The sequence below is a fragment of the Oncorhynchus tshawytscha genome, linkage group LG22, assembly GCF_018296145.1.
Source record: "Oncorhynchus tshawytscha isolate Ot180627B linkage group LG22, Otsh_v2.0, whole genome shotgun sequence".
In the NCBI taxonomy this organism is placed as follows: Eukaryota; Metazoa; Chordata; class Actinopteri; order Salmoniformes; family Salmonidae; genus Oncorhynchus; species Oncorhynchus tshawytscha.
Genome location: NC_056450.1, coordinates 25252699 through 25280350, shown reverse-complemented (window position 1 = coordinate 25280350; position 27652 = coordinate 25252699). Strand labels below are relative to the sequence as shown.

Below are 27652 nucleotides of genomic sequence, written 5' to 3'. Positions count from 1 at the left end.
CTTACAGGAGGAGCAAGGGCACATTGACAGATATTTCACCTATTTAGCTCTGGGATTTGAACCAGCAACCTTTCAGTTACTGGCCCAATGCTCTTAACCACTAGGCTAGGCTACCTACCTGATTAACTGAGAAGGGAATAAATGTTCATACAGGGAGACATTTTCATTGGAGAATCACTGAAGAATATGGATATACTCAAAGCCTTGCGTTACAACCTCTTGGTGAGTACAGTGTGTATGTGTAGGGTTGGAATAGTTACCAATTGGTTATTAGTTAGATGGGGCTTTAACCCTGTCACTCAGGCTTAAAGTAAAGTGTACTTCATAAACATTAGACCTTAAACCAAAGTTTTGCAACGGAATGCAGTGGTCAATGATAATGTAACACATGAAAATCTTCTACTGTTCATGTAAGAACAAAGGACTTCCATGGTGTGTTCAGTGTTCCGTGAGAAACAGAAATAGAGGTGGTTGTGTGTTACTGCTCACAGCCATTGCTGTGTATATATAAACACGGCAGTCGCCCTACACAGTGATTGGTGTTTATTTATTTTTTTAAGATGTCCTTTGACATTGTAGACAATATAGGGTGTAGAAATATATTCCAATGACGTATGATAATATATGCCAATAGCACTGTGTATCATTACCAGAATAAAAGAGCAGTGTTGATGGGAACATATTGTGGGAACATAATGTTGTGTTCTGAATGGTTTGTCTCTAGTTACTCACTTTCCAGTATAGTTAATGATGTCAATTCGTTATGGAGGGCTGGCAGATATGTCAATTCTATATTAATCAGAACATTTTCTGTGGAAAGAGATGCTATTAGCTGCCATTATTCCAGGGAAAAGAGGGGTGAGAGATCAAGGTGATGATAAAGCTGTTATCAGTTCTATTAATGTCGCTATTATGTAAAAGTGATAATGGCTTTCATTTGTTATACAAGACACAGCTTCAATTCCACACTGCTGGAAATTACGATTACTTCATGGATTCATCTTTCCCAGAAGTTTCCTTTATAAAACAGTAAAATCTTTGTAGGATATAAAAGGGAAATGGAATAAATACATTATCAATCTGAGAACTTGAAAAATCAAACAACACAATAATGTCACAATGTTGGATTGTTTTTGAGAACACTGTGCATTTGATCACTCCTTCCTATCAGTCCAGAAAGACTATTTCCTTCCTCACACGGCTCCCTGCAGAGAATGGCCTGAGAGTAGAGAAAGAGAGAGCGAAAAAACATTTTTTAAAGAATGACACAACTTGGCTGGCAAACGTTTGTTTCCCCACCTCCGTCTATCTGAGCGCCCAGCCAAGATGACCATATTGTGTTTCTACACAAGCGCAGTCGCTGGCACTGTGACGAGCGAGTCTCTGCGTGGCTTAGTGCCACATAGGCAGCACGTCTGTGCTCCCCTATTCGCAGGTCACCGCATGCAGAAAGACAGCAGGGAGCTGTTTACTGTACAGTCGTGTGGCAACCATTTCATTGATTTATTCTTTTTGGCTGGGACTGGGAGGCAAAGGAATAGTTAGAGAAGAGTTCAGTGCACTTAAACACTTGATACTGTATAGTTATTATGGATTATAGCTTGCACACTAACCAAAGTTTTTCTGGTATTTGGAACAATACCAGGCATGTACTCTCATCCCTATGTCAAAATGTGTAGAATATCAGGAAATTTGCTTTAAACGGCAAAATGAGCTTTCAGCCTCATGAAAAAATTGTAGAGTAGCATTATAAAACTGCAAATCCTTCTCTCGGCCCCATGGCAAAATGTGTTGAAATGCAGGAAGCTATTTTCCCAAAAAATCTGTTTGGGGGGGCCCCCTGGAGGTAGGTGCCCCGGGACCCCAAATGCATAATTCCGGCCATGTGCTTATGGTACATTTTCAAACATCAGAACATAGCTTTTGTCCACCAGAACTGAAGAAGACCATTACCCATAGAGCAAGCTATTGAGGAAAGAATGGACAATCATAAGCCAGTTAACTGACTGTAAGGCTTTGTGTTGGCTATAGATCCATAGGGAAACCATTGCACTGAAGTCCTGATGGATATAGACTGTGAAAGTACACACAGTCACAAACACACACACAAAGCTCAGCACTCTAAAGCTGTGATTGCGTACTGCAGCCTGCCAGATCAGCAGAAGGATGCAAAAAGCCTCTCACTATGGGAACAGAGAAGGCTACCCTCGGGGTTGATGAATGTTCTTTAAGACTGTGATGTAAAGAAGCACACAAACACACACACATCCCCACAGACATATATAGAGTGCATGCGTGCACAGGTACACACACACACAAACACAGTAAACACTCCTTTTCTCTCTCTCACTCACACACACACACACACACACACACACACACACACACACACACACACACACACACACACACACACACACACACAGTGGACACACACACACACACAGTGGACACGCACACACATCCCCACTCACATATATACTCAGACATGCACACACAGACACAAATCCATTGCTGTCTCCCTACAACAGCCCTTTACAGAACAACAAAGGGTATTAGTGTTGGTTTTAAAACACCTTCGGTTATGGGTGTCAGACAGCCAAAGCCACCAAGCTTTCCAGAGAGGGATAAAGGAATTGATCAAGAAAAGAGGGAGAGAGAGGAGGGAAACATGTAGCACTGTGCACTCAGTGGAATGCTAGCAGGCTAATTGCTTGGAGACCAAAGTGAGGAGCAGCGATGGAGAAGAAGAGAGAAAGCAACGCAAAATCGATTGTTGGAACTTTGAGTGATGTCTGATGGAACTCTGAGCTGTCTTCCTACTCCTCTCACCGTGTGTGTGTGTGTGTGTGTGTGTGTGTGTGTGTGTGTGTGTGTGTGTGTGTGTGTGTGTGTGTGTGTGTGTGTGTGTGTGTGTGTGTGTGTGTGTGTGTGTGTGTGTCACACAGGTCAACCGTGTCAGACAGGCCTCACCCTCATTCCGGCGGATCAATAGTAGGGATGAAGAGAATCAGGAAAAAGATTCTGAGATTGTCGAAGTGGACAGTCTTCATACACAAAGACGGTGCCTTTCAGACAGGCAGGATTTAGACTACCTCAGCTCGGAGGACCCAACGAAGCCTGAGCTCACAGACCAAAGCAGCCTCCTTCACATTGGTCAGCTATGTCAGGTATGACTTCCAGCTCTCAAAGACAGTTATGTTTGCCTGCTACTTAGTGGCCAAATTCAGAAGTTAACCAAATGCAAGTGACACATAACAAAATATGCTTGGTGATGATAACTGCAATGCTTGACTTGAGTACTTAGCTTGACATAAATATGGCTACAACATTGGTTTGGTCAACTGGGCAACTACATGTTAGCATATTAACACTACAAACAATGCCTAACAATATACTAATGATGAGTTCAAGACAACTGAGGACTGAAAAACCTAGGTCAAATTATAATGTCAGTGATCTTTAGGTTGGAAAGTCAAAGCTCTACAAATAGGTTTCTCGAGTTTCCGACTTGGAATTCCGACATAGATGACCGTTCAAAACGAATTCTTCCCAGTCAGTGCTCGTTTTTATCGAGTTTCCGCCCACTGGGCAAAAACTGGTTGAATCAACATTTCCAAGTAATTTCAACCAAAACCTGTAATGTGAAAACTGCAAAACTGATTTGATTTGAAAAAAAGTTTTTTACCCAAATGTTAACCTAAATCCAATGACATGGTGCATTTTTTGTTGATTTCACGTTGAATTCAGGTTAGTTGACTTACAACCAAATGGAAATCAAAACAAGAGGTTGAACTGACGTCTGTTCATAACCACGAGAAGTATGGGTGCTGAGGGTGCTGCAGCACCCCTTAATAATTCAGAATTTAAAAAATTGTGCCTGGCCCTTTAATACTCGGTATGAGTATACCCTTTAATTTTTTTTTTTTTAAGTCAACAAACAGCACACCCACCCCTAGACATCTTCCTCCGAACCAGATGAAGCGAGATGGTGGATGGTAATTGGAAGAGTGCGCTTGTTTGAAATGGAAAAGCGGTGTGGTAGCTTTTGATAAAGAAGGACATCAAGACAAAGCAGCTGCTTTATAATTGGGATGCACTGTTGAGCGCTACATCCCGAGGGTACAGAGATTGTGACAGCCAGTTAAATGGCGTCCCTCGAGAAGGCAAGAACAAGATACATATCAGGAGAACTACAGTATTATCGTAAGGAGACGTATACTTGGAATATGGAGAAGGAATGGAGGGAAAAAGAGAGGCAGAGGAGGCCTAAAAGAGAGAGGGAGGAAGAGTGTGAGCTTGAGTCGGTTAAAAATGACAGGAAAAAGGGAGATGGTTTGTTAAAGAAGAATGGTAGAAAGTGTAAGCAGGGGGAGCTGAAGACAGGAAGAGAAATGGAAGTGAATGAGGCCAAAGTATCGGAGGTGGTAGGTGTGTTAAAGTTCTCGTAGCCCGAGGCTTGCACCGAGGGTCAGGATAAAGATGAGTATGTGACAGTAGGAGTGAAGTTTTTGGAAAAAGTGGACCCTTGCCTTTTGGCTGATCCATTTGTGGTTTCAGGGTGGGTGAAAGCAGAGTTGGGTGCTGTGGAATCGGTAAGGGTAACCAGAAGTGGTCTGGTAATAATTGTTTGTGTTTCTGCTGGTTAGAGGGAGAAGGCGTTCCGCGTTAAATGAATGGGGGCAAGAAATGTGAATTGTTTTGCTCTCAGGAAAAGGACGCCATTGAAAGGAGGGATTATTAGGGTTACTAGGGACCAACTGAAGGGAAACATTTCTGGTGTTTGTGATGGTCGTCGTTTGGTGTGACGCACACAGGGTGGCGTGAGTGGTGAAAAATAAGTGTCATTGTTTGTTCTTTTGAGTTTTGATGTTGTCTTTGCCCGACAAAGTGATGTTAGGATATTTAAGTTATCCTGTATAAGCTTTTGTGCCAAATACATTACTTTGTGACAGATTATGGGCATGTGGCAGCTGTGTGTAGGAGGGAGGTTCCTAGGTGTGAGAAGTGTGCAGAAGGGCATTAGACAAAGGTAGCATTGGGGAAAGTAGTGGTATGTGTCAATTGTAAGGGTGCCCATGGGGCTGGGAATCAGAAATGTCCCGTGCAAGAGAGGCAGGTTGAGGTTTCCAGGGTTAGAGTAGTGCAGAAGTTGTCATATGCTGAGGCAGTGAAGAAAGTAGAGGAAGATGGGTCAAGGGGGAGGGTTCCTGAGAGGAGTGGTGTCAGTAGTAGATCTGTACCAGTGCAGAGGGATAGGCCAACAAGAGATATACACTACCGTTCAAAAGTTTGGGGTCACTTAGAAATGTACTTGTTTTTGAAAGAAAAGCAAATTTTTTGTCCATGAAAATACCATCAAATTGATCAGAAATACAGTGTAGACATTGTTAATGTTGTAAATGACTATTGTAGCTGGAAAGGGCTGATTTTTTATGGAATATCTACATAGGCGTACAGAGGCCCATTATCAGTAACCATCACTCCTGTGTTCCAATGGCACGTTGTGTTAGCTAATCAAAGTTTATCATTTTAAAAGGCTAATTGATCATTAGAAAACCCTTTTGCAACTTTGTTAGCCCAGCTGAAAACTGTGGTCCTGATTAAAGAAGCAATAACACTGGCATGTAGACTAGTTGAGTATCTGGAGCACCAGCATTTGTGCGATTTGATTACAGGCTCAAAATGGCCAGAAACAAATACCTTTCTTCTGAAACAAGTCAGTCTATTCTTGTTCTGAGAAATGAAGGCTATTCCATGTGAGAAATTGCCAAGAAACTCAAGATCTCGTACAACGTTGTGTACTACTCCCTTCACAGAACAGCGCAAACTGGCCCTAACCAGAATAGAAGGAGGAGTGGGATGCCCCGGTGCACAACTGAGCAATAGTACATAAGAGTGTCTAGTTTGAGAAACAGACGCCTCACAAGTTCTCAACAGGCAGCTTCATCAAATAGTACCCGCAAAACACCCATCTCAACGTTAGCAGCGAAGAGGCGACTCCGGGATGCTGGCCTTCTAGGCCTTCTAAGATTGGAGTTTTTGCATTTATAGCAATGGTTATCAACTGTACTGCAGGGATGGAACGTAAGCCGCAGAAAATTGAGGTTGTGGTGGCAGGTGCAGATGTCACGACTTCTCTCCTTGTTCGGGCGGTGTTCGGCGGTTGACGTTACCAGTCTTCTAGCCATCGCCGATCCATTTTTAATTTTCCATTTGTTTTGTTTGTTTTGTTTTGTGTCTTGTTTTCACACACACCTGGTTTTCATTCTTTCATTGCATGTTGTGTATTTAACCCTCTGTTCCCCCCATGTCTTTGTGTAGTATTGTTTGTTGTAAGTGCTTGTGCATATTGTTGTCTGGTGTGTGACGGGTTTTGTACCCATTCTTTATTATTCTGGATACCGGTGGTTATATATATATATATATTAAACTTCTCCGGTTATTACCCAGTTCTGCTCTCCTGCGTCTGACTTCGCTGCCACCAGTTACGCACCCCCGTGGTGTTTTTGCAAATGATATCTGCGACCACTGCCTTATTGCTTGCATTTGAAAAACCAAAACTGAGCAAAAACGTATTGACGTTTTGTAAATCGTGGTGTTCACTTTTTTAAAGCTTCAAACGATAAGAGGATCCAACTTTCAAAATTAGTCCTTTTTGGCTAGTCAAGACAGCCAATTAAGTTAGCTAGCTTTGTTGCACATTCACTAATTTGTTTGTAAACCATTAATAAGCTAATTAGCTACCACATGTTCTTGTCAAGCTGTCAACAGAGTAGATAGCAAGCAAAAAGATATGACAAATAAGTCTAAAAACCTCTTCAGGGCAAATCAATCAGATTTGAACATTCAGATACAAGTTGCATGGCCAGTATTCAGATTCAGAACCTACAAAGGTGGTTTGAAATTTGGCTTAAAATATCTGATTCTATGTGGTTTTTGGCTGTACTGACTGCAGAGGTGTGGACTCGAGTCACATGACTTGGACTCGAGTCAGACTCGAGTCACAAATATGATGACTTGCAACTCGACTTTAACTTTAACGCCAATGACTCGTGACGTGACTTCGACTTGAGCCTTATGACTCGACCTGACTTGATACCATCCCCAAGCCCAAATATTAAAAATGTTGCTATTTAAAAAAGTGTGCAGCGCATCAACTCTTTATTTAACAGATTAAAGTTTGAATCGGACAGCAACCAATCAAATTGTGCCAGCTGAGAAAAAGTTGTGCGTGGCAGTGTAGAGGAACATCGGCGGGTGAATTCAGATGGAGCCCTTGGAAAGATACCCAAAATTATTATTTTCAGATATAAAGACGACGCTGTATCAACAAAAAATGGATTGCAACTTGCAAAACATGCGGGAAGAAAATTACAGACGGAGGCGCAACCATTTCCAACTTTGTTCGACATTTGAAGCTGCACAAAGAACGGTAGGTCATGGCTAATATAGCAGACAGCAATATATTTTATTACTTTACTAGTGTATCATGTAGGCTAACGTAACGTTAAATCAATGAGCCTCCACACAATCAGTCAGTGTGATCATTGCACTCAAGATTGAGCTACAACTGACTAGGCAGTTGGTAGCCTAAATCCTGCCTGATGCTACTGCTGTTCCTAAAACCATTGACATACATTAGCCTACTGTAACCAAACAGAGAGTGAGAGAGTGTGTGTTTGTGTCTGTGTGTTAAGGTTGAGCGATTGTGTACAAGCCTACATCGCCCGATTGCGCCCTGTAGCGATCCTTGATAGTCGATCACTATGGGGGGGGCGTCTTTCTCATGGCTACCCAGGTATTTCCATGGAAATATAACGTTTATTTGGAAGGAAATAAATATATAGATATTTTTAAAAGCATTCATGTTTTGCGTAAATGTAAAATACTAACTATTACTCTTGTTAAAAATATGTAATGGTATTACATTTGACGAAGATCACATAACTTGTTTAGGACTCGAAACTCAAAGTTTAAGACTTGAGATTTGACTTGATACTTGACGGTCTTGACTTGAGACTTGACTCAGACTTGTCTGTTTTGGGACTTGACTCAGACTTGGGACTTGAGTGCTAAGACTTGAGACTTACTTGTGACTTGTAAAACAATGACTTGGTCCCACCTCTGAATGACTGTCAATGTGAACAAGGCTTTAGACTCTTTAATAAGAAATCCAGCCTGGGCCAAGGTTAGACAAGCTGACTCGTTAGCTGATTGTCAGCTATTTAGGCATTTGAGAAATAGATGCACTGCCTCAGCCAAACTACTTCCTTAGTGCTATGACAGACTGTTAGTGATCCCTCTCAATTCTGGAAAACCGTTAATTCACTGAAGAGGCTCTACTTCCCTGCCTAAGCAAGTAGTTTTAGGCTCCTGCATTGTTACAAAAAAAGTTCAGATTTGTGATGTTTTTAAATCAGCATTTTATCTCAGCTGGTTTCCTATTTGAAAGAAATGGTGGTCATGCTGGTCTTGGCCAGTCAGTTGACTGTTCTTCCCATGTACAGCCTCCAGTTGCCTCGATGGATGATCATTCAACTTCACGTGACTTGGGAAATGGTAGTCAGGGTTTTTATTTTGGGCAACTCACAGAAACAGAAGTTCTTGCTGCCTTATTAGCTATTGACACCAAGAGCTTTTGATACTGTCGTGTAGACCAAGTTCTTCTGTTGAATAAGCTGTCCTCGATAGGGTTGGGTACTGATGCTTGTCAATGGTTTCATAATTATCTCAATGACACAACTCAGGACTTCAAGGTAGCTGGGGTCAAATCTGAGTTCCTTGTATTACATAGAAGTATTACTTGTATTCCTTGTATTACACAGCCTGGAGGTGTGTTGGGTCATTGTCCCGTTGAAAACAAATGATAGTCCCACTAAGCGCACACCAGATGGGATTGCGTATCGCTGCAGAATGCTGTGGTAGCCATGCTGGTTAAGTGTGCCTTGAATTCTAAATAAATTACAGACAGTGTCACCAGAAAAGCGCCTCCTCCTCCATGCTTCACATTGTGAACCACGCATGCGGAGATCATCTGTTCACCTACTCTGCGTCTCACAAAGACACGGTGCTTAGAACCAAAAATGTCACATTTGGACTCATCAGACCAAAGCACAGATTTCCACCGGTCTAAAACTTCTTAGGGATAGGGTCTATTTTTCTCCATTTCCGCCTGACTGACATGCCCAATGAAAGCTGCCTGTTACTCAGGCCTAGAAGCCAGGATACGCATATAATTGGTAGCATTGGATAAAAAACACGTTCAGGTTTGTAGAAAGGTTAAAATAATGTATGAGACTATAACACAATAGATATGGCAGGCTAAAAATCCAAAGAAAAACCATCAAGAATTTTTTTTTTTTGAGATCCCAGGCTCATATAATGGAAAGCTAAGAGTCCTATGTAATTCCAGCTCCCAGATTGCAATTCCTATGGCTTCCACTAGATGTCAACAGTCTTTGTTCATTGTTTCAGGCTTGTTTCTTCAAAAATTAGCAAGAATTTTGTGTTTTTGTACAAAGAGTCCTGGTACAATATCAGTCTGTCGGCATGCGACGAAGAGGACAAGCCCTTGCTAATTTTACTTTTCTATTGAACATACTTCTTTCCGAATGAAATATTATAGTTTATTTACATTTTAGAATACCTGAGGATTAAATAGAAACGTAGTTTGACTTGTTTGAACAAAGTTTAGAGGTAGCTTTTTGGACTCTTTGTTTGCAAGTGGATTACTGAAATCGATGGCGCAAACTAAACTTACTTTTTGGGATATAAAGAAGGATTTTATCTAACAAAACGACCATTCATGTTGTAGCTGGGACCTTTGGGATTGCAAACAGAGGAAGATTTTCAAAAGTAAGTGATTTATTTAATCCCTATTTGTGATTTATAAAGCCTGTGCTGGTTGAAAAATATGTTGATGCGGGGCGCCGTCCTCAAACAATCGCATGGTATGCTTTTGCTGTAACGTCTATTGTAAATCGGATAATGCAGTTAGAATAACAAGAATTTAAGCTTTTAAATGAATTAAGATACATGTATGATCATAAATGTTTAATATTACGATTATTTATTTGAATTGAGCCCACTCCAATTTCACAATCTCCTCTGAACAGTTGATGTTGAGATGTGTCTTTTTAATTGAACTCTGTGAAGCATTTATTTGGGCTTCAATCTGAGGTGCAGTTATCCTCTTCAGCATAGGTAACTCTGGGTCTTCCTTTCTTGTGGCGGTCCTCATGAGATCCTGTTTAATCATAGCGCTTGATGGTTTTTGCGACTGCACTTTAAGAAACTTTCAAAGTTCTTGAAATGTTACATATTGATTGACCTTCATGTCTTAAAGTAATGATGGACTGTCGTTTCTCTGCTTATTTGAGCTGTTCTTGCCATAATATGGACTTGGTCTTTTACTAAATAGGGCTATCTTCTGTATACCACCCCTACCTTGTAAAAACACAACTGACTGGCTCAAATGCATTAAGAAGGAAAGAAATTCCACAAATTCACTTTTAACAAGGCAGGCCTGTTAATTGAAATGCTTTCCAGGTAACTACCTCATGAAGCTGTTTGAGAGAATGCCAAGAGTGTGCAAAGCTGTCATCAAGGTAAAGGGTGGCTACTTTGAAGAATCTCAAATATACAATACTTTTTTTTGGTTACAACATACAATATGTGTTATTTCATAGTTTTGATGTCTTCACTATTATTCTACAATGTAAAAAATAGTAAAGGAGAGGACAACATTTACTTGTGTTTATCTACAAAGCACTCATGCAGAAACTTCCAATGTATCTATCATCATTCATTTAATTTAGACTTAGAAATGACCTAACTTGGTCTCAGGCTTGGATATCACTGGAGGTCACTTCGGTCTCCACAGAGTTAGAGGTAGCCTAGTGGCAGGTAGGCCTTGTGGTTAGAGGCTAGTGGTTAGAGCGTTTGGCCAATAACCAAAAGGTTGCTGGATTGAATCCCCGAGCTGTCAAGGTAAAAATCTGTCATTCTGCCCCTGAACAGGCAGTTAACACATTGTTCCGCAGTAGGCCATCATTGTAAATAATAATTTGTTCTTAACTGACTTGCCTAGTTAAATAAAAAAGAAGCAGATTTTAGTTTTTTTGTGCCCTTTATGTGGAGCAACTTCCAGAGCCCTCTGAAATGAGATGTTCTGGTCCCCCTTGGTCAGTTCAGAGTCATGATTGGAGACCTCTATATTGATGTTTATTTTTCTTTGTTTTGTAATTTTGTATATTGTATGTGTTTGATGTATTTATGCAGGACTCATCTGTAAAAGAGATCCTAGTCTCAGTATCAAATCAAATCAAATCAAATGTATTTATATAGCCCTTTGTACATCAGCTGATATCTCAAAGTGCTGTACAGAAACCCAGCCTAAAACCCCAAACAGCAAGCAATGCAGGTGTAGAAGCACGGTGGCTAGGAAAAACTCCCTAGAAAGGCCAAAACCTAGGAAGAAACCTAGAGAGGAACCAGGTTATGTGGGGTGGCCAGTCCTCTTCTGGCTGTGCCGGGTGGAGATTATAACAGAGCATGGCCAAGATGTTCAAATGTTCATAAATGACCAGCATGGTCGTATAATAATAAGGCAGAACAGTTGAAACTGGAGCAGCAGCACGGTCAGGTGGACTGGGGACAGCAAGGAGTCATCATGTCAGGTAGTCCTGGGGCATGGTCCTAGGGCTCAGGTCCTCCGAGAGAGAGAGAGAAAGAGAGAATTAGAGAACGCACACTTAGATTCACACAGGACACCGAATAGGACAGGAGAGGTACTCCAGATATAACAAACTAACCCTAGCCCCCCGACACATAAACTACTGCAGCATAAATACTGGAGGCTGAGACAGGAGGGGTCAGGAGACACTGTGGCCCCATCCGAGGACACCCCCGGACAGGGCCAAACAGGAAGGATATAACCCCAACCACTTTGCCAAAGCATAGCCCCCACACCACTAGAGGGATATCTTCAACCATCAACTTACCATCCTGAGACAAGGCTGAGTATAGCCCACAAAGATCTCCGCCACAGCACAACCCAAGGGGGGCGCCAACCCAGACAGGATGACCACATCAGTGAATCAACCCACTCAGGTGACGCACCCCTTCCAGGGACGGCATGAGAGAGCCCCAGTAAGCCAGTGACTCAGCCCCTGTAATAGGGTTAGAGGCAGAGAATCCCAGTGGAAAGAGGGGAACCGACCAGGCAGAGACATCAAGGGCGGTTCGTTGCTCCAGAGCCTTTCCGTTCACCTTCCCACTCCTGGGCCAGACTACACCCAATCATATGACCCTGAAGATGAGTCTTCAGTAAAGACTTAAAGGTTGAGACCGAGTTTGCGTCTCTGACATGGGTAGGCAGACCGTTCCATAAAAATGGAGCTCTATAGGAGAAAGCCCTGCCTCCAGCTGTTTGCTTAGAAATTCTAGGGACAATTAGGAGGCCTGCGTCTTGTGACCGTAGCGTACGTGTAGGTATGTACGGCAGGACCAAATCAGAGAGATAGGTAGGCGCAAGCCCATGTAATGCTTTGTAGGTTAGCAGTAAAACCTTGAAATCAGCCCTTGCTTTGACAGGAAGCCAGTGTAGAGAGGCTAGCACTGGAGTAATATGATCAAATTTTTTGGTTCTAGTCAGGATTCTAGCAGCCGTATTTAGCACCAACTGAAGTTTATTTAGTGCTTTATCCGGGTAGCCGGAAAGTAGAGCATTGCAGTAGTCTAACCTAGAAGTGACAAAAGCATGGATTAATTTTTCTGCATCATTTTTGGACAGAAAGTTTCAGATTTTTGCAATGTTACGTAGATGGAAAAAAGCTGTCCTTGAAATGGTCTTGATATGTTATTCAAAAGAGAGATCAGGGTCCAGAGTAACGCCGAGGTCCTTCACAGTTTTATTTGAGACGACTGTACAACCATTAAGATTAATTGTCAGATTCAACAGAAGATCTCTTTGTTTCTTGGGACCTAGAACAAGCATCTCTGTTTTGTCCGAGTTTAAAAGTAGAAAGTTTGCAGCCATCCACTTCCTTATGTCTGAAACACATGCTTCTAGCAAGGGCAATTTTGGGGCTTCACCATGTTTCATTGAAATGTAGAACTGTGTGTCATCCGCATAGCAGTGAAAGTTAACATTATGTTTTCGAATAACATCCCCAAGAGGTAAAATATATAGTGAAAACAATAGTGGTCCCAAAACGGAACCTTGAGGAACACCGACATTTACAGTTGATTTGTCAGAGGACAAACCATTCACAGAGACAAACTGATATCTTTCCGACAGATAAGATCTAAACCAGGCCAGAACTTGTCCGTGTAGACCAATTTGGGTTTCCAATCTCTCCAAAAGAATGTGGTGATCGATGGTATCAAAAGCAGCACTAAGGTCTAGGAGCACGAGGACAGATGCAGAGCCTCGGTCCGATGCCATTAAAATGTCATTTACCACCTTCACAAGTGTCGTCTCAGTGCTATGATGGGGTCTAAAACCAGACTGAAGCATTTCGTATACATTGTTTGTCTTCAGGAAGGCAGTAAGTTGCTGCGCAACAGCCTTTTCTAAAATTTTTGAGAGGAATGGAAGATTCGATATAGGCCGATAGTTTTTTATATTTTCTGGGTCAAGGTTTGGCTTTTTCAAGAGAGGCTTTATTACTGCCACTTTTAGTGAGTTTGGTACACATCCGGTGGATAGAGAGCCGTTTATTATGTTCAACATAGGAGGGCCAAGCACAGGAAGCAGCTCTTTCAGTAGTTTAGTTGGAATAGGGTCCAGTATGCAGCTTGAAGGTTAAGAGGCCATGATTATTTTCATCATTGTGTCAAGAGATATAGTACTAAAACACTTGAGCGTCTCTCTTGATCCTAGGTCCTGGGAGAGTTGTGCAGACTCAGGACAACTGAGCTTTGAAGGTATATGAAGATTTAAAGAGGAGTCCGTAATTTGCTTTCTAATAATCATAATCTTTTCCTCAAAGAAGTTCATGAATTTATCACTGCTAAAGTGAAAGTCATCCTCTCTTGGGGAATGCTGCTTTTTAGTTAGCTTTGCGACAGTATCAAAAAGGAATTTCGGATTGTTCTTATTTTCCTCAATTAAGTTAGAAAAATAGGATGATCGAGCAGCAGTAAGGGCTCTACGGTACTGCACGGTACTGTCTTTCCAAGCTAGTCGGAAGACTTCCAGTTTGGTGTGGCGCCATTTCCGTTCCATTTTTCTGGAAGCTTGCTTCAGAGCTCGGGTATTTTCTGTGTACCAGGGAGCTAGTTTCTTATGAGAAATGTTTTTAGTTTTTAGGGGTGCAACTGCATCTAGGGTATTGCTCAAGGTTAAATTGAGTTCCTCAGTTAGGTGGTTAACTGATTTTTGTCCTCTGGCGTCCTTGGGTAGACAGAGGGAATCTGGAAGGACATCAAGGAATCTTTGTGTTGTCTGTGAATTTATAGCACAACTTTTGATGTTCCTTGTTTGGGGTCTGAGCAGATTATTTGTTGCAATTGCAAACGTAATAAAATAGTGGTCCGATAGTCCAGGATTATGAGGAAAAACATTCAGATCAACAACATTTATTCCATGGGACAAAACTAGGTCCAGCGTATGACTGTGACAGTGAGTGGGTCCAGAGACATGTTGGACAAAACCCACTGAGTCGATGATGGCTCCGAAAGCCTTTTGGAGTGGGTCTGTGGACTTCCATGTGAATATTAAAGGCACCAAAGATTAGAATATTATCTGCTATGACTACAAGGTCCGATAGGAATTCAGGGAACTCAGTGAGGAACGCTGTATATGGCCCAGGAGGCCTGTAAACAGTAGCTATAAAAAGTGATTGAGTAGGCTGCATAAATTTCATGACTAGAAGCTCAAAAGACGAAAACATCATTTTTTGTTTTTTTGTAAATTGAAATTTGCTATCGTAAATGTTAGCAACACCTCCGCCTTTGTGGGATGCACGGGGGATATGTTCACTAGTGTAGCCAGGAGGTGAGGCCTCATTTAACACAGTAAATTCATCAGGCTTAAGCCATGTTTCAGTCAGGCCAATCACATCAAGATTATGGTCGGTGATTAGTTCATTGACTATAATTGCCTTTGAAGTAAGGGATCTAACATTAAGTAGCCCTATTTTGAGATGTGAGGTATCATGATCTCTTTCAATAATGACAGGAATGGAGGTGGACTTTATCCTAGTGAGATTGCTAAGGCGAACACCGCCATGTTTAGTTTTGGCCAACCTAGGTCGAGGCACAGACACGGTCTCAATGGTGATAGCTGAGCTGACTACACTGACTGTGCTAGTGGCAGACTCCACTATGCTGGCAGGCTGGCTAACAGCCTGCTGCCTGGCCTGCACCCTATTTCATTGTGGAGCTAGAGGAGTTAGAGCCCTGTCTATGTTGGTAGATAAGATGAGAGCACCCCTCCAGCTAGGATGACTTCCCTGTCAAAATAAAGCTTAAATAAAACGTTTTATTATATGGAGGTTGGAACCAATGTTATTATTAATGACGCATTACCACCAAACTCCCGTAAACCAGGGGGATTATTTATCAAAGATGCATGCGCACAAAAAAGACTCTAAACCTTGAGTGTGCCAATTCTCCCGCAAAGGTTGGTATTCATCCATTTTGAATTTGACAGTAAAGTGTGTATCTCCACGCAAATCTCAGACTATACGTAAGCACAACTTCTAGTGGTTGATCAACTGTATTGCAAGCAAATATTGTTATTTTGGGGGAAATTGTGGTGTTTAATGAACAGGAATTATAATCATGGTAGGGTAATAAACATTCAAACGTAGGCCTAATGATAAAACAGATCAATTTGCCATTGGTGAGAAGATTGCATTTCAGGCGTATTGCCTAATATATTTATTTTACTTTTATTATATAGGCCTAAATCATAATCATATTTGCAGAGCATGTGTCTCCTTTTCTGACATGACTGGTTTGTTCCTGCTACACAACAAATACCATTTATCCATCACTCTTTCAATAGCCAATCATGCTCGAAAATAAATAGTCCTGTAGTCTATTTAAAATCTGTGCGTCAATCTAAGTAACATAAAAATAAATAAGACATTTGCATTGGCTGCGTCTCGGCCTTCTACATCTGCAGTGGAAGGTGGCCAAGCTACGGGGTGTTTGTCAACCGAGGTAAAGACAGTTTGAAGTTGGATATTCAATGAATATTCGCACATTCAAACCTCAATAGCTTTCAAACCACTTGAGCCACAGACTCCAAATAAGTGTCATGATGTTGGAAAAATTGCGCACAACATTGCATTTCACGATTCGGACATTAATTCGCTTTCCAAAGCTAATAAACATGTGGAAATTTGAGCAGCATTTTGTATTCCTAGTTTAATTAGTTAGGGAGTGTAAACAAAGTACAAACTTTTTTTACATTCAAATTTCAATACCTCCTTGGTCATGTGACCTACTTGACTCAAACAAGGTTAAAAATGTCCACTGACTACCCTTATATATTGCACACTCTTGTTTGAGTACTGTAAAATCACTCAGTGTAACGTACATTTTCATAGTTTTAAATTTCGATAGCTCCATGGTCATGTCAATTACACACCTAAGAAGTGCGCAGTGGATATACACCCATATTGCATAACCTCTAGTCATATATCTTCTATATTGTTGTACATTAATATTAGTTTGACAATTAGGGGGTTCAGTCCAGTGTTGTGTTTACCCTTTTCTTTAATATTTATCTATAATAATTGGTAGTTCTCAGTACTTATTTTCCCAGTTTTTTTATTTTGTCACAGTATTTAACAGTGGTATACATAGGAGGCAGATAATATCTCCTTTCATCATTAATATCAACCATAAAGGAAAAGGGCAAAGTACGAGAGTCATGTTATTAATTGTCCAAAGCAGGGATGGAGAGTGAGCTAGTAAGGTAGGCTGCAGTGGGTTTGCTGGTCAATACATATACTGAACAATGAACCACGGTAATGGTTGCCAGAAAATCAAGGAATAAAAATTGAATATTGACTAATTAAACAGATATTGTAGACCTTTAATCTTTTCCAACATGTCAACAGACACTTTACTTCAAATAAGTACAAAACATTTCAGTGTTAACTTTCTCTTTATCACTGGTTGATGTACATTTCAGAGCCTCTTCAGTGTGGATGGGGTATAGCATACATTTTCAACAGCACAGACAACACTTCCAGTTTGTGTTCTTCACTCTGTTGAACTCTTTTGTCTTCATTCCTAGGCACAGCACATGGAACCACCGTTGGCATGCAAAACATTAAATCTAAAACAAAACGAAGCGTAACACGTTATAAGTAATATCTAATATCAATGCAGTATGACGAATTAGCCATCCATTGTGTTATATCATAACTTGTCTTATATGCTGTCACTGTTGGCAAAAGTTTATAAACATGTTAAATAAAGTTACTAGGGCCTCCTGGGTGGCGCAGTGATCTAGGGCACTGCATTGCAGTTGCTAGCTGTGCCACCAGAGACTCTGGGTTAGCGCAGCCGGCCGCGACCGGGAGGTCCATGGGGCGACGCACAATTGGCCTAGCGTTGTCCGGGTTAGGGAGGGTTTGGCCGGTAGGGATATCCTTGTCTCATCGCACACCAGCGACTCCTGTGGCTGGCCGGGTGCAGTGCACGCTAACCAGGTCGCCAGGTGCACGGTGTTTCCTCCGACACATTGATGCGGCTGGCTTCCGGTTTGGATGTGCGCTGTGTTAAAGAAGCAGTGTGGCTTGGTTGGGTTGTGTTTTGGAGGACACATGGCTTTTGACCTTTGTCTCTCCCAAGCCTGTACGGGAGTTGTAGTGATGAGAAAAGATAGTAACTACTAACAATTGGATACCACGAAATTGGGGAGAAAAGGCGGTAAAATTTTAAAAAATTACAAAAAACAACATTTAAAAAAAATAAAGTTACTACCCAATCGGTCTTTGGGCCACATCCAGGTTCTTTATCAGTGGCACACATGAAGCAGTTGTTAGCTTTGTTGAACTCTGAAATCATAGGTGTCCCACACAACAACAACAAAAAAAATGTACATTTACTTTGAATTAAATGTCATTACATACCATGGGCCTCCTGGGTGGCGCAGTGGTCTAAGGCACTGCATCGCAGTGCTAGCTGTGCCACCAGAGATTCTGGATTTGAGTCCAGGCTCTATTGCAGCTGGCTGCGACCGAGAGGCCCATGGGGTGGCGCGCAATTGGCCCAGCGTCGTTATGCAGGGATATCCTTGTCTCTCTAGTGACTCCTGTGGTGGGCCGGGGGCAGTGCACGCTGACCAGGTGTACTCTGTTTCCTCCAACACATTTGTGCGGCTGGCCTCCGGGTTGGATGGGAGTTGTGTCAAGAAGCAGTGCGGCTTGGTTGGATTGTGTTTCAGAGGACGCATGGCTCTTGACATTTGCCCCTCCCGAGTCGGTATGGGAGTTGCAGCGATGAGAAAAGACTGTAACACCTACCAATTGGGGAGAAAAGGGGTAAAAAATATATATATATTAAAAAAATGTCAAAATGTCATTACATACCAGACATTTTTAGTATATCCTCAGCCGTTTATTTTCGCCGTTGCTCCATGTGTTTTTGTGAAGGTTCTATACCAAAAAATGGGGGGGGTGTTCTGTGCAACTTCCTTGGCCATCTACACCAAAAAATAAAATGGTTTCTGACCTAATTGTCACAAAACAGCTAACCATTAATTTATTGAAAATATACCTATCAATCTTGAATTATAAAGACCCCACAGCTGAAGGTGTCCTGCTGCATGGTGTGAGTTATTTCCCCTTCTTTCCACTTTATGTCCACCCAGTCGTCTTTTCCATGGCAGGATCTTCTCATTTTGAAGTATTTTCTTTTTTATGTAAACATAATGGAATTCTGATTAGTTATAGGCAAATGGATACACAAATGGATACACAAACTGTATGGTGATTTCTTTATCACTTTAATCTAGTAGAGGTAATTTCCTTTATGCCCCATTCTACACACAGCCTATATTATAGGCCCTGAACCACTTACAGGACAATAATAAAAGTAGCATATAGGATCAAACCCTATCCCAGAGTGAATAAATGTAGAGCATTTGTAGACTTTAAGAAAAAAATATTAAGTGACAGTTTCATCAGTACGTGCTTAAAGAAAGTCATATCACAAAGACCACAGATGACAGTGCCCACCAAGTCTATGACAATAAAGAATGAATTGTAAGCACCAAAGTGTGTTAAAGTGTGTTTGTCAAAATAACATCTGGAAATGTCAGTTGTTGAACATAATGCTTCTATTTGCAATAGCAATTTATGATATATGCAGTTGAGGAATATTCCATGTACCAACACTACATGTAGGACGGACATAAGACATTCCCACATACAGTATACACACAGAGGCATTTTTCAGCTATGATTTTACCACAGCACAGAATGTAATACACCCTTACAACACTTTTTGATCATCTTGAGTTCTTATCTGGTAAACTGCTACTTTGTGTCAAGAAAGAGCCCCACTTAGGGGTTAGTGTACAGTAAAGAAGGGCTGGTTTAGATTAAAAACTATTGCCCCCTGTCCCCATTCATATGGGCTAGTCAGTGGTAGAATTGAGTTGGCACTTTATTGGCCCAAACACCCACAGACCCATAGGGTTGAGGTTACTCATGTACAGTAATTAGTTTTTTTTTTTTTTTTGCCTTGACACATTGTGTCTTCTAACTGTCCAAGAATAGGATCCAAAGTGTTAGGACATATTTGTTTCCACAAATACAAAGGAGGATTTCTGTCCTCATACCTCTGGCACTTTAGTCAGACTTTGTAAAAACTTTATGATGGGGTCAGCAATGGAGTGCCCAGTGACTAAGCAGCACGGAGACCAATCAGGAGAGAATGCATACAGGTCAAGGGATGTGCCTGTGCCTTTTGGATTACTCTCTCTTTGCAGAGAACCCCTGTGGTTCAAGTCAAGAGCTACCCTTCCCTTTTCAGTCTGCTCTGCGCATGTCTGAAAGTGACAGAGTCAGCAGCCAAGAGTATTTCACAGTATGTCATAAAAAATTATAACACTTAGGAATGTATGTAAAATGCTAACATGTATTTGATCCAGTACAATGGAATAACTATAATCCACTAAACATTCTGAACATTGTTTGAAGTCAGTAGGTCACATGACCAAGGAGCTATTGAAATTAGAAAGTTTACAAATTGAATGTAAAAACGTGTGAGATGAAAATGGACAAACTAAAGGGTGTGCAATATAGGAGGGTAGTGGACATTCTGAACCTTGAGGTCGGTAGGTCACATGACCAAGGAGCTATTGAAATTATAAAGATTGAAAAACATTGAATATTCATGTAAAATTGCATGATGAAAATGGACAAACTAAAGGGTGTGCACTGTGTAGGGCCACTGAACGTACATTCTGAACCTTGTTTGAAGTCAGTAGGTCAGCTGACCAAAGAGCTATTGAAATGAAAAAATGTAAATAAATCATTTTAAAATAGTGCGAGATGTAAATCGACAAAACAAAAATGTGTGCAATGTGTGTCTATGCTATCGGGTTAGCTACAATAAGTCTTGGAAGTTTTAGGAGTAATGGTTAAAGAGCTATTGAAATTTTTACATTTTGATTTGTCACTATGTTGACGGTCCCTAACTGCTGTTTGTGGACTTTAAAAAAACTTCAGGCAACTATCCGTAGACTATCCAACAACCTGAAACGGTCTTTATCTCGGTTGTTTGTCAGACCATGAGACATCCCAGAAATCGGTCTTCTCACAAAAACCTCTGTAGTGTCCGAACGGTTTGGCCTACAAACTATTATGACCCCACGATGGTGTTTTCCATTTTGCTCAACGACCCCCACAATTGTCATGGGACTCATCTGAAGGTAATCCATACAAACTAATGGAAGTAAGAAGATAGTTTTGTGCCCCCTCTCAACGGCTTAGACTTTTAGAGGGTAAAATATTTAACATCATGTGTAGGCTACAGTGTTGTTGTGAAATAGTAGCGCTACATAGCCTATTTAATCTCATAGCCTATTATACCAAGGCAGGAGATAGAAACAGTCATGTGTTTGGGTCATGTTGCATGTGACAGATTTTTCCAATAATTTGTTTACCCGCACACAAATCCTAGAATCTCCACCAAACCAGAATTAGTGAAAAATGTAAACAAGGTTGATAAAGAGGGCCCTGACACTCAGGGATGGGCACCACACACCAGCGAGGTGGTGAAATGAATTGGCAAAAATACGGGAGCAACGATTGGCTGACTGGCTTGTCAATAATTACCCTGGTGCAGCCTTTTTTTCGCATAGATTGGTCAGGTTATATCACATTAAATCAATAGCGTGTGATTGTGGCCCACAATTCGAGGCCTTCCTGCATGTGGGCATTCTGAGCATCCCATTGGTTCCTGCACTAATAGAAATTCAGGAATGCCCACATGCAGGTGTAGCAATATTGATGTTACACAGGAAACAGAAACCACTTGTTCACTTACCTACTTCATGTACTGTAGCTGGTTGACAACATGCTCAGTAAAGTTTGCCTAACTATACTGAACAAAAATGTAAATGCAACATGCAACAATTTCAAAGATTTTACTGAGTTACAGTTCATATAAGAAAATCTGTCAATTTAAAAATTCATTAGGCCCTAATCTATGGATTTCACATAACTGGTCACAGATACCTTGTCACAGTATCTCTGTGCATTCAAATTGCCATTGATAAAATGCAATTGTGTTCGTTGTCCGTAGCTTATGCCTGCCCATAACATAACCCCATCACCACCATGGGTCACTCTGTTCACAACGTTGATATCAGGTACTGCTCACCCACACCACGCCATACACGTGAGGCTGGTTGGATGTACTGCCAAATTCTCTAAAGCCACGTTGGAGGTGGCTTATGGTAGAGAAATTAACATTAAATTTTCTGACAACTGCTCTGGTGGACATTCCAGTAGTCAGCATGCCAATTGCATCTCCCTCAATTTGAGACATCTGTGACATTGTGTGTTGTGACAAAACTGCGCATTTTAATGGGCTTTTATTATGCCCAGCACAAGGTGCGCCTGTGTAATGATCATGCGGTTTAATCAGCTACTAGATATGCCACACCTGTCAGGTGGATGAATTATATTGGCAAAGGAGAAATGCTCACTAACAGGGATGTAAGCAAATTTGTGCACAAAATTCGAGATAAATAAGCTTTTTGTGCGTTCTGGGATCTATAATTTCAGCTCTTGAAACATGGGACCGACACTTTACATGTTGTGTGTATATTTTTGTTTTAATGTATATATCTATATATCTTTAATGTATATATCTGTCATGATTAGAAAACCAAGCATATTGAAACAGCAGAACGCCCCGAAATGCAGGCTGCAGTTGCACCATTCTCCGTTAAATCAATGCATCACATGTACAGTGGTAAATTATTGCTGTGCTAAATATGCTCCCTATACAAGTCATGATAAATTGCCACATGAATATCAGTGATACAAATAGTAATGTCACAGTGTAATTCCCTGTGGTTTCCAGCTAAATGAGCATCTTCCTGCCCGGCTAGAGCAGTGCCCCTGGTCTCTGGTTTACAGCACCCAGAGACACGGCACCAGCCTGGGCACTCTGTACAAGAGCATGGGGGGCATGGACTGCAGCACCAGTACCCTCACTGTCATCAGAGACAACTGTGGACAGGTGAGGAGAAGCTGAGGCCTTTTACTTGCCTAAACCAAGTTTTCCCACCTATGCCATAAGGCTGTCTGGGATTTTTATCCCTTGCTCTGTAAACTCTTTTTCTTTGTCCTAGGTGTTTGGTGCATTTTGTCCTACTACTCTTCGAATCAGTCTGTCATACTATGGAACAGGACACACATTCCTCTTCTCCTTCTCTCCACAACTCCAGGTGAGATATCCCCATGTCGAGTCTCAGAATCACTTGTTTAGGGCTGGATTCAATCTAACCTAAATTACCAATACTGTATTACTGCATAATGAGTGTTGCTGTTTCCAAACAACAACTGACAACAAGCTATGATCATTGTTTATTTTACAGGTTTATGAATGGAAGTTTAGTAACTCCTTCTTTGTGAAGGGAAGTCCAGACTACCTGGCATTTGGTGGAGGAGGGTAAGTGAAAATAGGTCCGCTATCATTAATAAACTATAACTACTAACTGGGCAAAAACTAGTTGAATCGCCATTGTTTCCACGTCATTTCAACAACAAAAAATCTATGTTATGACGTTGAATTAATGTGGAAAACCGAATTGATTTGAATAAAAAAATCATTGACTAAAGGACATTGTCTTTGTTTCACCCAACTTGTAACCTAAATCCAATGACATGGTGAATTTTTCTTTTGTTGATGATTTCACGTTGAAGTCTCATTAGTTAGCAACTCATGTAAATCAAAACTGGACTTTGAAATGACGTCTGTGCCCAGTGGGTAGGGCCCTGTGTTTTGCTTAATCATGTCACATGACCTGGATTTTAACCTTTAAATGAAAGCTTTTTCATAAAACTGTCCTCTTTTATTTTTATGTCAGATGGTCCAGTACCATCCTCAGACAATTGCTTTCATTTTAGGTCTAATTCTGATTTCTGGAATAGGTGTAAAATAAATGTTAAAATCCTGATCATGTGACATAATTAACCAAAACCCAGGGCCCTAACTATAATTCAACAAAATATGAAAGTAACTAGTGGTCTAAAGGAGTGCTTGAAAGTTGAGGAATTATGCTCTCTTTTGTTTCTCTCCTCCTCCCCCTTCTCCTGCTCTATCATGCTCTCAGGGGTCTCTTTGGCCTGTGGTTAGACGATGGCCTGATCCGTGGGCAGAGCCAGAGGTGTGACACATTTGACAATGACGTGTTGTCCTCCTCTGACGACTTCCTAATCAACGACCTGGAGGTTTGGGCCATCTCCTGAGACAAGGGACTGCATGCATGCTACTGCTTACTTAAACATTACACAACGATTGACAGTGGATGGAATTGATAAAGACTGTACCTCTCATCTGAGGATCCAAAGCGTGGCTCCCTGTGCAAGGTGATTCAACTCCATCACCTCAATATTTTCCATTACAAACAGATAAGGCCCCTAACTCACCAGCTTCAGAAGCATTGGGAAAACAGAAATAGAGTACTACTGGCCTCTGGTGTTCAATGATTTAGACCGTGTGTAATAATCACTCCTCTCTGTTGGCCTTATTTTCTGCTTGGTATGTCTGTATCATTCTGTGGAGATTTGGATTACTTCAGAAATATTCTGCTGGGAGTTAAACAATTAAAGGACAGTCAGATTAGCACAGTTGACTGGTCAATCTCAATCAATAACACATGAGGGAAGTTGTCTTTATTGGCAAAGTGCCCAGTGACCGTTGATTTACAACTCTAGAGGGCGCCCTTGTCACAGAGCTCCTTTCTGTCTTGCTCTCTCTCGCTCTGTTTTGCTCTCTCGCTCTCTTTCTATACATTACCTTCATAAAGTATTTACACCCTTTGACTTTTTCCACATTTTGTTGTGTTACAGCCTGAATTTAAAATTGATTTTAAAAAATGTAAAAAAATTGTCACCGGCCTACATATAATACCGCATAATGTCAAAGTGCAATTATATTTTTTGATTTCTTTTGACAAATTACTTACAAATGTAAGGCTGAAATTTCTTGAGTCAATAAGTATTCAAGCCTTTTGTTATGGCAAGCCTAAATAAGTTCAAGAGTAGAAATGTGCTTAATAAGTCACATAATAAATTGCATGGAGTCTTTCTGTGTGCAATAATTGTGTTTAACAACATTTTTGAATGACTACCTCATCTCTGTACCCCACCTATGCAATTATCTGTAAGGTCTCTCAATCGAGCAGTGAATTTCAAACAGATTCAACCACAAAGACCAGGTATTAGTAGATGTTGTTTTTTTTAAACAGACATTGAATAATATTTTGAGCACGTGTCAAACTCGTTCCACTGAGAATTGAGTGTCTGCGGGTTTTCGCTCCTCTCTTGTCTAGGTTTCAATTTAAAACAAAAACCAGCAGACACTAGGCCCTACATGGAATGAGTTTGACACCCCTACCTTTGAGCATGGTGAAGTTATTAATTACATTTTGAATGGTGTATCAATACACCCAGTCACAAAGATACAGGCATCCTTCTTAACTCAGATGCCGGAGAGGAAGGAAACCGGTCAGGGATTTCACCATGAGTCCAATGGTGACTTTAAAACAGTTACAGAGTTGAATGGCTGTGATAGGAGAAAATGGAGGATGGTTCAACAACATTGTACTCCACAATACTAACCTAATTGACAGAGTGAAAAGAAGGAAGCCTGTACAGAATAAAAATGTTCCAAAACATGTATGTTTGCAACAAGGCACTAAATTAATACTGCAAAAATTGTGGGAAAGCATGTGGTGGTTAATTTCTTTATCAAATGAGGAGACAAACTTATCACACAAGTCAGTTATACTGAAACTAAATCTTTATTCACTTATTAATAAGGGAGTAGGTCAATACTAAACACATATAAAGTGAATCGATTGAGAGCTCTACGATAATGATGGCTGGACAACGATACACCCTCAGATGATTTGTTGAGAGCCCTGAGACAAATGTACAAAGGTCTTTTATAGCCAAGATACATCCCCTTCAGTCTACATGACAAACAACTTATGTATGGAATGGGTCACAGGGTTAAGATTTGAATGAAAGATACTTATAATTCACAGCAGACAATATCTGCTGTAAAAACTGTTCTCATTGTGTATAAACCAGGTTCTGGTCCTGGAGTCATCTCTCTCTCTGATACCTTATAAAACAGAAACATTAATTCATGCTCTGGAATGCGTATTACCCAAAGATATCGTAAATCTCCTGTCAGTGTTAAATCTCCCAGAGGCCCACTTTCAGTTCACACAGACACAATATAGTTATAAGAACCCTCTTCTGTTGCATTAAACAACCATTTGATGGAATAAAAGTATTATAACAATCTTGTAATTGCTCTCACAAGCAATTCACTTTTTGCCCTGAATACAAGGTGTTATGTTTGGAGAAAATCCAATGCAACACAATGTACCAGTCTCTATATTTTCAAGCATAGTGGTGGCTGCATCATGTTATGGGTATGATTGTAATCGTTGAGGACTGGGGAACTTTTCATGATAAAGAAACAGAATGGAGCCAAGCACAGGCAAAATCCTAGAGGAAAACCTGGTTCAGTCTGCTTTCCACCAGACACTGGGAGATTAATTCACCTTTTAAGCAGGACAATAACCTAAAACACAAGGCCAAATCTACACTGGAGTTGCTGACCAAGAAGACAGTGAATGTTCCTGAGTGACTGAAGCAGATTTAAGTAAAAACTATGGCAAGACCTGAAAATGGATGTCTAGCAATGATCAACAACCAGGGCTTGAAGAATTTGGAAAAGAATAATGGGCAAATGTTGCACAATCCATGTGTGGAAAGCTCTTAGACTTACCCAGAGACTCACAGCTGTAATCGCTGCCAAAGGTGGTTCTAACATGTATTGACTCAGGGGCTTGAATACTTATCTAATCAAGACATATTTGTGTTTTATTCTAAAAAATATATATATATTTATAAATGTAAATAAAATCCATTTTAATCCCACTTTGTAACGTAACAAAATGTGGGAAAAGTCAAGGGGTGTGAATACTTTCTGAAGGTACTAAACAGTGCATTCTGAAAGTTTCCAGACCCTTTCACTTTTTCCACATTTTGTTACATTACAGCATTAGTTACATTTGTTACATTTTTTCCCCTCATCAATCTACACACAATATACCATAACGACAAAGCAAAAAATGGTTTTGAGAATTTTTTGCAAATGTATTACAAATAAAAAACAGAAATACCTTATTTGCATAAGTATTAAGACTCTTTGCTATGAGACTCGAAACTGAGCTCAGGTACAATCTGTTTCCATTGATCATCCTTGATGTTTCTACAACTTGATTAGAGTCAACCTGTGGTAAATTCAACATGATTTGGAAAGGCACACACCGGTCTATATAAGGTCCAACAGTTGATAGTGTACAAAAACCAAGCCCTGAGGTCGAAGGATTTGTCCGTAGAGCTCCAAGACAGGATTGTGTCGAGGCATAGATCAGGGGAAGGGTACCAAAAAAATATCTGCAGCATTGAAGGTCCCCAAGAACACAGTGGCCTCCATTATTCTCAAATGGAAGAAGATTGGAACCACCAAGACTCTTCGTAGAGCTGTCCGCCTGGCCTAACTGAGCTATCGGGGGATAAGGGCCTTGGTCAGGGAGGTGACCAAGAACCTGATGGTCACTCTGACAGAGCTCCAGAGTTCCTCGGTGGAGATGGGAGAACCTTCCATAGTGAAGTGGCCAGACGTAAGCCACTCCTCAGTAAAAGTCACATGACAGCCCACTTAGAGTTTGCCAAAAGGCTACTAAAGGACTCAGACCATGAGAAACAAGATTATCTGGTCTGATGAATCTAAGATGTAACTTTTGGCCTGAATACCAAGCATCACGTCTGGAGGAAACCTGGTACCATCCGTACGGTGAAGTATGGTGGTGGCAGTATCATGCAGTGGGAATGTTTTTCAGCGGCAGAGACTAGTC

The 27652-nt window shown here is 40.9% G+C and overlaps 1 protein-coding gene across 2 annotated transcripts; it reads left to right on the top strand.

Annotated features, from left to right (window-relative positions):
* LOC112222167 (TLD domain-containing protein 2) lies at positions 1-24533 on the top strand. Of its 2 annotated transcripts, XM_024384823.2 has the most exons (6): positions 1-222; positions 2949-3170; positions 22570-22728; positions 22841-22936; positions 23087-23160; positions 23825-24533. In XM_024384823.2, exons 1-6 carry the CDS (start codon positions 142-144, stop codon positions 23958-23960), a joined length of 768 nt encoding a protein of 255 aa, XP_024240591.1. In that variant the 5' UTR covers positions 1-141; the 3' UTR covers positions 23961-24533. The 2 variants fall into 2 exon arrangements, with proteins under 2 accessions (XP_024240591.1, XP_024240592.1); XM_024384824.2 differs by lacking the exon at positions 2949-3170.
* The last annotated feature ends 3119 nt before the right edge of the window (positions 24534-27652 follow it).